This window comes from Oreochromis niloticus, linkage group LG8, assembly GCF_001858045.2.
Source record: "Oreochromis niloticus isolate F11D_XX linkage group LG8, O_niloticus_UMD_NMBU, whole genome shotgun sequence".
Taxonomy (NCBI): domain Eukaryota; kingdom Metazoa; phylum Chordata; class Actinopteri; order Cichliformes; family Cichlidae; genus Oreochromis; species Oreochromis niloticus.
In genome coordinates this window covers 1,730,566-1,744,166 of record NC_031973.2, presented here as the reverse complement: position 1 = coordinate 1,744,166, position 13,601 = coordinate 1,730,566, and the positions used below count along the sequence as shown (strand labels likewise).

Here is a 13,601-nt window from a genome sequence, read left to right as displayed (position 1 = left end):
ATTATTACAGCGCGTTCACATCAGCCGCAACATCTGCTCATGTAGGAGACTTTGAAAGGAAAAACACAGAAAACAGATTCAAATACAAAATAATACACTTCAACATTACCGAGTATTTTCGAGGGTCGACATCAGAGGACGAGGACAGAGCCGCCGTTCAGGTTCCCGTACATCCCGTCGGACAGGAAGTGGTTGCACTTCAGCCGGAGTGCAGCAGGGGGCGTTTCAGGAGAGAGTCGTCAATGAATCGAAGTGAACGAGCTGTAAATGATCTCCACCTGCTTCTTCATCTAGAACTACAGCTGGTGCATGGCTTCATTACTGCAGAGCCTTTACTTTCCACCTTAAAGCACCTGCAGGCTTGTTGCGAACAGCTGTTATATAAATAAAGCTAAATTGAATCTACACATTTTGTTTTAGTTTTCATGAATCATAGCATGTCAAAGCATCGGCGTCCTTTAGTGATTTTCCCCTCAAACACTGATTGGTCAGTGATGGGTTTGGGACAGGACGTCGTCCCTCCATGGTGCCTGTTTCAGACCATAAACAGAACGTTTCCACCAAACGTCGGTAACAGCAGGCGCTGCGATTAAACTGACACTTTTGTGTCTGTATCTGTTATTATAGAGTCTACTGTACAATATAAAGCACCTTGAGGCGACTTTTGTTGTGATTTGGCGCTATATAAATAAAATTGAATTGAATTGAACTTTTTCTCTAATTTCACTGAAACATTTTGCTCCACTGACAGAAACATGGAGCTGGGGTGAAATGAAGGCCTGATGTTGGTACGTCTGCATCAGCCTGAGCTGCTGGACCGTCCTGCCTGCAGAGCGGCAGCGGCGATCCTGTGGCTTGGACCGACGCTCCTGAATGCTCCGGGAGCTCCAGCTGGAAAACTCCCTCCCAGCAGTGGTGTGAGATTCCAGCTGGTTTACACCCTCCCACACGGCGTCCTGTGACCGCAGCTGCCTGGCGTGCAGCTCAGGAGCTCGGCCGATTCCTCCAACACCTACGAGCTGACCTCTGAGAGACCACAAACACCGTCCACAGTAACGCTTGGAGGCTTTAACCTTCTACTGTTCTACAGTTTCATTTAATACTCTGAGCTCAGAAACGTGAAACTGTGTTCATGCTTCCTCGCTGCGTGCCAGACTCTGTTATCCTTGGTTCTGGCCTGTGATTCAGATTTTGCAGTGACAATAAATCCCTTCTAATCAGAGCTAAACTTGGTGTACACCAAGACATGAATCAGATGTGAAGCCTGAGCTAAATCTAATTTAAAGCCAGAATTAAATACGGTTAAAAGCTGACATTAAACCTGAATTAAAGCCTCCTTTAAGCCACTTAATTAAGTCCAATTTAAGCTTGAATGAAGATTTAAAACCAGTATTAAATCTGGTTTAGAGCCTGGATTAAACTTTTACTTGAAGCTCAGGTTAGACCTGATTTAAAGTTAAGCTTTAAATCAGATTGAACGCTGACATTATTCCCAACTGAAAAACTTTATTACACTTACATTAAGCCTGATGGCAGCCGGTATAAAGCCTGATTTAGAGTCAACGTTAAACCAGACCTAATCCAGACTGAGGCTGCGTTAAACCCGAGCTTTCTGAAGCAAAGCTGTGACTGAACACACCACCTAAGGAATAAAGAATGTTGTTTACCCAGAATGCCACGGGCATGGCGCACAAACCTCACAAACAGCAGATGGCAGGTTGAAGTGCACGACATCAACATGAGACAAAGTTTATTTCAGCTGGTAAAATACATCCATTCCTGTGAGGTTGCAAAATGTCAAAATGCATGAACACTTTTCGTAAAGCAGTCCATAAAAAACACGTCATCAACGTCTGCTGCAAATAAATAAAGTGGCATTAAAGTGAACGCAAAAGGCATTTTTAGATAAATGGAGGTGATCCAAAAATATACAGACAGAAGGTCGACTCGGCGTTTCTGAGTCCGCACATCACGACAAAATACCAGACGTGATAAAAACAGCAGAAGGAAAACATGAAGACAGAGTGAAATAAATAAAAACAAACAAAGTTTAGGCGTTCAGCCTTTCAGAATAAAAGCCTTTGTGGGACAAACAGGAGCCTCAAAATCAATAAACTCAACTTACTGTGGAGCGAGTCACCCGGCTGCTGCTTTCATTACTTTAATGACAAATGAAGTGAAACTGTCTCCTTCCTGCTGTTTATTACAACTTTTATTTCCATAGCTGTAGCCAACACCTTTGTAGTCATCAGCCAAGTTTCCATCCAGCTTTCATGTTTTCAATTCAAGCATTAAATTCAAATAAAAAAAAATAGAGAGAAAATTTTCCCTGTTCGATGTGTTTTTGAGTTTGATGTAGCGTGGATGGAAATGACATTTCTAATGTAGCGTTAACTGGCGTCGTCCTGTACTCGTACACAAGGAAACTAAAACTAGGATAGGTGTTTAACGTGAACGACGACAGCTAAACACAAACATGACAGTCTTTTTGTAGAGCTATCAAAATTCACAGTACAACACGCGGTGGTTTAAATTTTCAGGTCAAATACTCGAATGACTACAATCAGTTTTTATTAATTTTGCTAGTACATAATCAGAAGATGTGATGGCCACAGGTACAAAAACAAAATTTAAATTGTAATAAACTGGTTTAGCTTAAGGTCCTGTCCACATGTACGCGGGCATTTAGTTAATGTGACTTTTTCTGTGTCTTTTGGTCTATAAGTTAACAATTATTGTTTATAGGCTTTTGAGCTGCCAGCAATTTTATACAGTGAGGCTTATATCGCCACCTGCTGGCACGCTCTTGATATTTTTCAAAAAGAAATCCTTGCTTTAAAAAATACCCGTGTACATGAGGACGTAGCCTAATGCTGACAGTCAGATGTTCGATACCAAAATCATGTCTCGTGTCAAGCTTCAGAACTGTTGGCAGGCTTTTTGTTTATTAGATCCAGGAGACCTTTGTTAGTCCTGACAGAAAATGCAGTAAATGTTTAAACTCCACTGAATAGCCGGTGTGACGTTACAGCTAGCTGGCTAACCACCCTGCCTTTCATCACTCTACGTTACCACATCTTTTAATTTGATGCTTTTGGTTCAACTCAATCGTCTTAGACTTTATAATTTTTCAGCTGATAATTTTGCTAGCTGGCTAATTAGGATTCACAGTTTTTGCCCACAATAACATTAGCAAACGGTCCACGTTAGTTTAGCTAGCTAGCTGTACCTTAAGTAACTAAATTGAATGTGTTAAAATAGTGAATAGATCGTACAATTATCTGATATTCCTGTTTGGCTAACCTATGTTCATTACATAAAACTGGTGTTTCCTCTGGCTAATGCTAGCTAGTGCTCTAACACGAGCATTTGTTTTGTCGTCATGTGGAGCCAAAAGATAAACATCACGTTCTTTGGATTTTTTTTAGGGAACTTTAGCCTATGAAATGACAGGTTACTGAGGTTTAACCATGTGACTTGTTCACCATTTTAGACACGTGACAATCATGGAGTCAGCGTAGAAAATTATAAGACTTGAGGCCAGTCTGAAACCATCTGCCAACCACCAGTTGTTTCCTGATCATTTCCAGACCAGTTGCGAGGAGTAAATGATTACTAGTGTCAGCCACGCAGGTCTACTGCCCGGTCAGTGGTAACTAACCCTTGCTAGGGAAAATGTGCATTCTCCAACTGTCTGGCAAAAAGTTACTTGTGATTACTTTGGTTCCTAACATGTTGCTACAGTCTTAGTCTGAATGGAAGAAACAGACCTGTCTACAAACACCGTCCAGCTGTAGTGAAACTAAAAGTATGACACAAACCTTCTCCATCATTTCTGGTTCGCATCGCACTTTTTCAAGTTTTAATACAGCCGGGCTAACAGTTAGTAAACTTGAAAAACTACAGACAATCTGTGAGCAACAAGACGCTAAGACGTTTTTGGTGTTCCACCGTCTCGGCAACCCATTTCAACCAAAGACCTCAGGAACCAGGGCCAATCAGTTTGGGAATACACATTTCCATAGTAACCATGGTGGTTGCATCACGTCCACGGCAGATGACTCTTCAGCAACGTGTTCATGACATCATGCGAGAAACCTCAATAATCCTGATTTTTAAATGACTTCAGCTTCCATTCAGATATTGGCGATAACCTTTAGCACAAACATGATTTTGGTAACGATCTTCTCTGTAACTCTCAGTATGAAAACTAATATATTATTTAACTACACAGTGAGCTGTGATAACGAGGCAGCTGCAGCAGAAACGTGTTGGTACATTTAGTGCACGTCTGGTTGTAAAGCTGAAATCTTCAGACATCACTAAAGATCATCTGGAGAAAGAATCAAACCTGTAAATTGACGCTTTATCGTCAACTCTTTGTAGGACATTAAACTGACCTTTGTACAGTCACTGTGGTAGAAGCTGCCAGAGTTAATGCCCAATTTAATCAAATATTTAATTAGCTTTAATTCCATAATTGCTTTGTGCAAACGTTAAAAATGCACTTTTAAAATACTGTGCATACGTTAAGAATCTGTGCATGTTCAAACCGCTCTCCACTCTACATCACTTCTCTATAACACAGATGGAGCTGCTGCAGGTTTTAAGTAAAAAAGAAAAAAACAGAAGAGAAAACACCGCCATCGTGGAAGAAGCGGAACAAGAAGTCAACAAAGACAGCACAAACACCGCCAGGTCTGACTGCACGGCGAAGGCGAAGGATAAACCGAAACCCCCAGACTCCCTGACATCGTCATGCTGAACAAGAAAGGAAGCACAAAATGGACGTAAAGCTTCAGTCAAAGATTAAAACAAACAAAAACAACACTACAGACTACTTCATGCCAACAAAATACAGCTCCGACTAGTCATCCACATTCCAGGTAAAATAGTTGGTCTTTAAACCCGAGAATATAAAAATACTTCATGTTTTAAGGTTTTAGTGGTCTTTGTTTAGTGACTGAGGCAGTTTCCGTGCTCAACACTCAGGGATTAATATATTTATATGTAATTTCTTTTTTTTAACACCAGGACAGCACACAGGAGCAGCTCAGAACAACAGTGATTGAAAGATGGGATTGGTTCGTCACAGGCGGCCACGAACAAACAGGCTGAACCGTACATTCAAGTCGAGGGAGGGGATCCATGCTCTGAGGGCGGGGCCGAGAAAATAACTCTAAACTGGGGATTTTTTCTTAAGAGCAACAATCAATCAAACCACCTTTTTTTCTGTTATTTTTTTGTTGGTCGACATGCAGAGTCGTGTGCAAAGTTCCTGGTCGGAGAAGCAGTGCTTGGTTTGTCGTTGCATTGATTTTTTTCCTGGGTAACAGTCGATGCCATGGGTTCTGAGGCTTGGCAGAGTTGAACCAGCAACTTTAGTTGAGTTTACAATCTGCGGAGGTCGGAGGGCAGCTCGTCAGCAACGCACCCAGCCAATCATCACTGTGGTAGAAAAAGGAAGGGCGGGGAATAATTAGGTGAGAAGTGAATAATGACGGATCTGAAACCTGCATTCTTTCTAATGTCCAGCAGGGGGCGACTCCGCGGGTCGACAGTATAAACAAATAGTTTCTCACAACTGTCGACTGTTCCAGTATTGGATGTTTATATTGATCGTGAGCAAAGTTTCTATAATGAGCTCAGTGTGCGAGCAGTAATCTAAACACTGCAGTTACATGGCCCCGCCCACCTACTGTTCAGAACTTCTGTTTGTGAGGGGTAACCAATCAGAAGAGTGTTTGCTTAAAAGGGGAGGAGCTAAAACAGCTTGTTTCAGACAGAGGTTGGAATGCAGACTACAAGATAAAGAAGGATTATTATGAACTATGAATCATGAAAAGCTGCTTAAGTAGAGAACAGGAAGTGACATCATGCCTTGTTGGTTTCGGTAGTACCTACATGTGTCTGAAGAACTTCTTCCTTAAAGCGTGCTGCTGAGGATCTCCGACACCTGGGCGTTGGTTTGGTCATCCGAGTCCACCTCCTGGGCGGTGGCTCCCTCTGGCTCCTCCCCCTCCACGACCACCGACACACCTGCGGCCCTCACCTTCTCCATCACCACTGCCCCCTGCTCCTCCTCCTCCCACCCCCTCCTCTCGTGGCCCGGTGACAGCTCTTTGCAGGGCTCAACGAATATCCTGCGAACGTGTGGTCGCAGCTCCCGGTGTCGGATTTTGCGGCTCTCCAGGACACAGGAAGCGTGGCTGACGTAGGTGGTGCCGTCTGGGGAGGGCAGGTCCCCCGGCAGGGGCAGGTCGGGGTCGAGCTGCTTGGTGTAGATTCCCTCTGACAACGATCCGGTGTGACTCTCCCCGCTGTGGCCCCTGAGCCAGCGCTGGGGCCCGCTGAAGTACTGCCCACGGTGGCTCCTGGACAGGAGCTTGCGTTTGGCAGGTGGGTTGGCGAGGGTCCGGATGGGGCGAGGCCCTCATGGTGGCTCTTTGAGAGCGAGAGGCCCTCCAGAGTCCGGGTGGTGTCAGACAGAGCCGGGGAGAGGGGCAGGGACAGGGGAAGATCTTTGGAGAATCTGGGGAGAGGGGGAGGGAGGGGGAGGTGGGCAGGGTTCGAGAGCGAGAGGGCGAGCGAGGGAGGAGAGGTGAGGAGAGGGGAGCATCCTTAGGATCCTTCACCACGGGCGAGAGGGGGAGGTCTTTAGCCGGGCACACGCTGTACCTAAGTGTAAACCATGAGGAAAGTAATCAGATTACTTTAACAACATGGAGGACCTGGAGGATTGATACTGATCCTCGACAACTCAAAGAAACTAAAATCTAAAGAAATGAAAACGATTCACTTCAGACGAAAACAAAAAACGTCATGTGACTCTGAGGGTGGGCCTGTGATAACCATACCAGGTGTGCAGGGCGCAACCTAGTCAGGTGCTGAAGCACCCCAGTGCAGGCCGAAGGTAACAACACTGTGCTGTGGACTGACTCTGATCTACAGTGCACACACATGAAAACATGCATGGTTAAAGAAAGCGCACTAATCACCGGAGCTCGTTGATTTGGAGCACGTCCGGGGCGCTGCCGCCCAGCGAGTGCAGGGCCTGCTGGGACAGATCCTGGCCCGGAGAATAGAGCAGATCCAGGTCACGGGGGCTCAGGGCATCGCTGGAGTCATAGTCGCTGTCTGTGGGCAGGAACACCTCCGAGGATGCATCTTCATCTGAGCCCAGCAGCGACTCTAGAAGACAGAGGAACGTGCAACGTTAGCTTTGAGTCTTTTTTGTTTTCCCGAAGTTTAAATTGTTGAGCGATGCCTCACCGCTGATGGCTTTCCTCCGGCGGAGCTCTGGGGAAGGAGACGGTGTGGGCAGGTAGTCCATGTTTGAGGAAGTGGAGTCAGTCTTCTGTTGACCGGAGTCGCTCTCAGGAACGCTGGCATCCACCAAGCAGGTGATGGGCACGCCGCCTCGAGGCTGCTTGTAGCGGGCGTATTGTAGGGCGTCCGTAATCCAGCGAAGGTCCCGCCGCATCTCGTCCAGTTGCTACAGAGACGCAGAAAAAACAAGTTTAGCCCTCAAAAACAGCTCGACGGGATCTGCATGGAGCACAGCAGGAGTTACAGCTTTACTGAAATACCAGAGCGCTTTTCTGATGACCTATTCATCTTTAAATGGCATCAGGCGATAACCACTGTGATAACTGAAGCCGTCGACTGATTATGAAGTTTGGTTCTGCTGTGAGAGATTTTACTGGGTTTCTTTTTGTCATAACAACATTACTAACGCTGAAAAGTAAATTCATGTATTTAACGGGACTTTTGAGTTCAGCTGGCGAAGTGGAACTTTATGAACAGGAGTCAGGGCTCAGTCACAGGCTCCGCCTCTAACACTATCAAACAAACATGAATGACAGTTTTTCTGTGATGAAGACATGGAGAACAATTATATTTGTATACAAACTGCTGGTGACCTGGTGGCGGATCCACGTCCACTCGGTAAAGTCTAATTTGGCTGGAAGGTTAAAAACACTTTATACAAATAACTTGCAGTTCAGCCCAGAAACGGAAAAGCTGTTAGAATCCATCAGCTTGTAATTAGTTTGTGCTGTTCCAGTGGAAAAGACGTAAAAACGACCACTTTAAAGAGAAAATGGCCTCATCAGCCTTTCAGCTGTGGGCTCTGAGCTCTCAGTGGGATCATCACAGCTTATTATGAATATTTGTCTGAAAAAGTCCAAAACAAAGAAACCACAGAAACAAACAAAGATTATTATACACTCTCATCCCGTTTAGCTGAAGTGACATATTACTATGGATTTCTCTGTTTTGTATTGTGCTCTTATATAAACATGTGTTATATATAAGTGACAGGATTTCTTCATTAATGGTTAAACTGCTGATCTGATCACACAAAAATCCTCTGGAAACAGTGAGAAACGTGTTTTCTTTGGATGGGAGTAAAGTGTGATTAGCAGCAATTAGCCTGCTGTCAGAGAGCGCAGAGGCTCGCCGCGGTCCTCACAGAGTCAGCCAACCGCCGACACACACGGCGGGGAGACGGACAGCGGCGATGACTCGGCTGGAAAGAATGCGGTGAGTTTGCTGCGAGGAAAACACGAAGGAGATTCCTCCTCGTCCCACAGAGTGCGGCGGCACGTCTCTGCCGAGTGTTTACAAAGAGCTGCTGCTGAGCCCGGATCGATGTGAGCCATTACATCAGCCCCACGCCGCATCCACAGGAAATGAAGCGACGCAGCGTGAGTCTGCTGCTCATCTGCAGCTTCTTATCGTCAAATCTAAACATAACACGCCAAAGAAATGATGAATGCTTCGACAACAAAGGGCAAAGTCACACCTGAGCCAGCGCGCCCTGGTGCAGGTACATAAAAGATGCCAACGTCCTACAAATAAAGGCTTCTGATTGGTTTACTGTCTCTGGACAGATGTTGTCAGTTTCTGATTGGTTTGTTTCATTCCTCTGTCTTTCCTCTGCTCCGTATCTTTGGATGAGTTCGGTTTTCACACACAGAAAACTAAACCAGGTGAGCCGGTTCAGTCTGCTGATTGGCCCTAAACTCTGAGCCTGGTTCTGTTGGAGGTTTCTTCCTGTTAAAAGTGAGTTTTTCCTCCCCATGTCGCCTGGAGCTCGCTCACAGTGTCATTGAAGGCTCAGACTGACTGTACCTGGTGTTGGGTCGGATGGATCGGATCACGTTCTCACCTTTAACAAACCGGTCTGGAGTTCGTTTGGAGCCGAGTCTCGGTGTTTTGGGCCGCGCCCGTGTGATTACCGCGTGCAAAAACGCACCACAGTCTGACTGAAGAGGCCTCGTATAAGCTGGAGCCGTCTTTCTGCAGTATCAGTGGGACAGACTGGGCTGAGCCATCACAGCCATCAGGTCCAGTTTTATTACATTTAAAGAAATATATAAGCAAAAGTCATCCTGCGTTCAGACCTCCGGGAAATTTGTTGAGCGCCACAAATTCTCTTAAATTGGTCGTGACGAAGAATCTGCAAAGCTGCACGGTAGTAAGAAGAAATCAGAGAGTTGGAAGTGGTTGCACCGCAGATAAGATGCCGAGCTGGAGGTTTCACGCAGATCGGGGTGGCGTGGAGCTTCAGGGCGAGAGCTGTGCGGTGACGAGCTTCCCGAGCTGAAGATGAAGTTTCCATCTGCAGCCGATCAGACTGACAGCAGCTCCACGATTTCACACCAAGAGCGACGCAGGCAGATACGCCGCGCTCTGCTCAGCGTCGCTTCCCACAAACCTCAGCATCTGTGTCCGGTTACCGCAGCGACGCCCATCTAGCGCTTCTGTTTCCTCCTGAGCCAAACCTGCTTCCTCAAACAGAAACTCGACTTCCTGATGAAGACCAGCGATACGGGCTCACTGACGGGACGAAGACGGCCGATCAACAGGAACTGTGATCGATCTGCTCTCCATCACTGCAGGTGAGTCTAACTGTCCAATCAGACTGGAGTCTGACTGGAGTGTGTGAACTTTTATAAATTTGTAATAAATCAGTCACTCCTGTAACGTTTGTGTACGTGATAACGTGGGAGCGATTAAATGTTGAAACCAGCTGTTGTCACAGATGTGCTCAGGCTGTGGACATAACCATAATAAAGAGTTTTGGACCCGTTCACAGTTAAAGTGATGACCTGTCCTCAGGACGCCTGACGGAGGCTCCACCCCTCCACGCGCTCTGACGGCTTTTATTTTCCAAGCATTTTGTGGTCAGAGTCGACTTTTTTCCGAGCGTTCGGATGACAGCCGGAGAGCGAGACGACGGTCTCACACACTCTGGCAGCGCTGCAATCGGAGCCAGCCCTTGTGGTTTAGCGGTCGGCCTCCATTGATGGCGGCGGCCGCAAGCTTTTCAAGAGCAGAGAAACAAACTGTTTAACAGCACTGACTCTTTGTTGCCTCCATAAACGTCGATCACAGACTCGTCTGCTTTCAGTTTGTTTGCTTCTCAGAGAAAAACTGGATATGAAATAAAATCATAAAGATGATCAGATTTATTAAACGAAGGCTGTTTGATGAGCTGTCGGGCGATTAACATCGGCGTTCACGCCGTGGAGACGTTTACGAGCCTCAAGGTCATTTTAATCTGATGAATAAACCAAACCGCCAGATTCCAGGTCAGCTGACTCACAGCGCTGCAGTGTTTTGGTTTCACACTTTCATTTCAGGAATTTTTCCCACATCTTTCAGAAAATTCTTCCCTGAATGTTTCACAGCCTGGTTAGCGTCACACATTTCCATAAACTACCAAGCAGACCTTTTCCAAACTGTCGCAGAGAGCCGCTGACCTGCTCCAGGACAAAGGCTACAAATATCTGCTTCATCTTACACGACGAGCTGAAATATGAGGACGTTACAGAGCACGCTCTCCTCAGGATGAAGCGCCACAAACCAGAGAGACAGCTGAAGGAACCAATGACGAAGAACCTGGACTAAACCTGAGCCACAGCGTCTCAGGTACAAATCAGAAAACTCGTCGTCTGTGAGAACTTTAAACCTGAAGGTGATGATGAGTGTGTGAAATGCATGCTGGGAAAATTCATACAACAGGTCAAGAGGTTAAAGACGACCAAAGTTACCTGGATGTAGTCCAGGATGAGCTGATGCCTCTGCTTGGCCGTGGCCACCTCGCCGTCAGTGATGGCCTCCCGCAGTGCCTGCTGGGTAATAAGGGCGTCCAGGTCGAGGACGGAGGACAGGCGGCAGTACAGGCTGATGAACTTCTCTTTGTAGGTGCAGAAGTGCACTGAGGAGAGAACGGAAAGGAGGAAACATGAGAGAGGAGACTCAAAGCATCGCGGCGGTCTGCCTCGGCAGGCCCGGCGAGCAGCAGCACGTACACGGAGCGAGTGTTGTTCAGTGTGATTGGCTGCAGAGTGATTTAATGCTCGGCTCTGCAGACGGACCTGAGCGTCTGTGCCGCCACAATAAAAGCCCGGAGCTCTGCCGGACGTCTGCACAGCGAGCCCGTAAACCTGAGAGCCTGCCTCAGAGCTGCTCAGGGCTGCGGGACAGTCGGCTGAAGATTTCCTGTAAGAGCTGCTGCTCTGTGATGTTTCTATACACGCTCGCTCCCTGGTTACAGCCTGATTGGAACGTTAGAGTTCCTAAAACCTGGAGATGGCGTTCCACATTCCCTGTTCTTCAGTCCTTCTGCAGTCGTCTTGTTGGACCTTTCATTGAGCTCGTGGTCTTGAAAGTTCTGCTTGGTAGCTTCTAACGTGTTCACCGTGTTTCCCAGCGTCTCCAGCTCTGGACGACGCTCCGTCTCTTATAAACGCCAGAGTGGGTCGTTCTCAGCCTCTCCGTGCTCACGAACCTCGCCGCTGCTTCATTCTCAGCAGCGCCATCTACTCCACTTTTTAGATCCACCAAGTCACTGTGCCATCAAACCAATGTAACGTGCTGGTGCGTGCTCTTACCGAGTTCGAACATCTGCAGGGGCAGGTGGAGGAACCCTGACAGCGGGGTGTAGGGGTTGGACTGTCCAGGGGCGGAGCAAACATCATCAGCGGCGGGCAGCAGCAGCAGGAAGGAGACGCCGTGACCGAGCTCCACCACCTCCTGACTGTAGAGCCGGAAGTGACGGGCCTGCACAGACAGACACACACACACACACAGACACACACACACGCACACACACACACACAGACAGAGACACACACACAGACACAGACAGAGACACACGCACAGACACACACACACACACACAGACAGAGACACACACACAGACACAGACAGAGACACACGCACAGACACACACACACACACACACACAGACAGAGACACAGACACAGACAGAGACACACGCACAGACACACACACACACACACACACACACTGTACTTCAGTGTTTGCTAATAAAAGTAAAATCATTTCCAATGAGCATCATTAACGTGTAAAATAATAATAATAAAGTGATTCCAGTAAAACGTCGTCTGCAGGCCGGAAATCAGAAGTTTCCTCTGCAGGTTAGAGAACACCTGTCACATGACTACTGGCTGATTTTACACTTTAACCCTTTCTTTGCTTCTCTCCGTCACGTCTCCACCCAGCTTCATAAGATCGGAGCATAAGGAGGTAACAAGTCAGGTTTTTAAAGGAAAAGGAAACAATTATTCTGTAAGTAATATATAAACTGTAATATCCTGTAAGTACGCGGGGTTTATTTATTTAGTGTCAGCTGCTGTAGGAGTCATCACACGAATGTGGGTAAAATAAGTGAACATCCATCGTGCTCGTCATCATTATTAACACCCTGAAAAGTACAGCACAGGTACACAGTACTTTAAAGTGAAGAATAATTTCTCTCTGTTCCTGTAAAACATAAATAAATAACATTTACTCATGCACTGCCTTAAATAACTACACAGTACTGCTACTCCATTACTTTGTTGTTTCCTGTACAAACCTGACTGTTTACTGTTGTTCGAGTGTTCCTACCTGTAAGTATTTGTAAGTAATATAAGTACAGAGTAACTCTGGCTGTAGCCGCGGGCTGTGAGCTGAAGTAAGTGAGGTGTGCGTACCTGGTGCAGAGGTAGGTTGATGAGTTTCAGCAGGGACTTGATCGCCGTCTGCAGCTCATAGTACAGTAAAGGGGCATGGCTTTCTGCCCGGGGCTCCGCCTCCTGGCCGTCCTCCTCATTGCGGTTCTTCTCTCCTGCGGCTGCCAGCATCTGGATCCAGTCCCACTCCTCTCTGATTGGACAGTACAGACAGAAAGTGTCACGACGAGTGAGATGAGCCGTGTGGAGATGATAAAGGAGGACCCAATTGGTTTATTGAATACACGGCACAGTGGAAAAACGGCAAACAGAGATAACACTAAACTATACTGGAAACAACTAAACTACTGAATACGAACTGGAACTCAAACATGAAGCAAGGTAGACGACGGTACAAGACGGTGACAGCAGGGAGAACACAGGAAGGGACAGGGTGGATACACAGACGGACCAGCAACTAAACACAGGGACAATCAACAAGACGAGACAAGAGGTCAAACTGAACACACTCACATGAGACGCAGACCTTCACAATAAAACAGGAAGCAAGAAATCACTACACAAAGACGCGGACTCAACACAGAGAGACAGACAGAAAATGACACATGGAAC

General features: G+C 46.7%; 1 protein-coding gene across 1 annotated transcript in view; it reads right to left on the bottom strand.

Moving 5' to 3' along the window:
- Positions 1-1,711: 1,711 nt before the first annotated feature.
- ankfn1a (ankyrin repeat and fibronectin type III domain containing 1a) overlaps positions 1,712-13,601 on the bottom strand; it is a 77,126-nt gene continuing 65,236 nt past the window's right edge. Inside the window, 7 exon segments of the mRNA XM_019362386.2 lie at positions 1,712-5,448; positions 5,905-6,678; positions 6,999-7,191; positions 7,273-7,495; positions 11,061-11,227; positions 11,904-12,072; positions 13,011-13,182. Of these exon segments, the coding sequence (XP_019217931.1) occupies positions 6,132-6,678; positions 6,999-7,191; positions 7,273-7,495; positions 11,061-11,227; positions 11,904-12,072; positions 13,011-13,182 (1,471 nt within the window). The 3' untranslated portion in view covers positions 1,712-5,448; positions 5,905-6,131.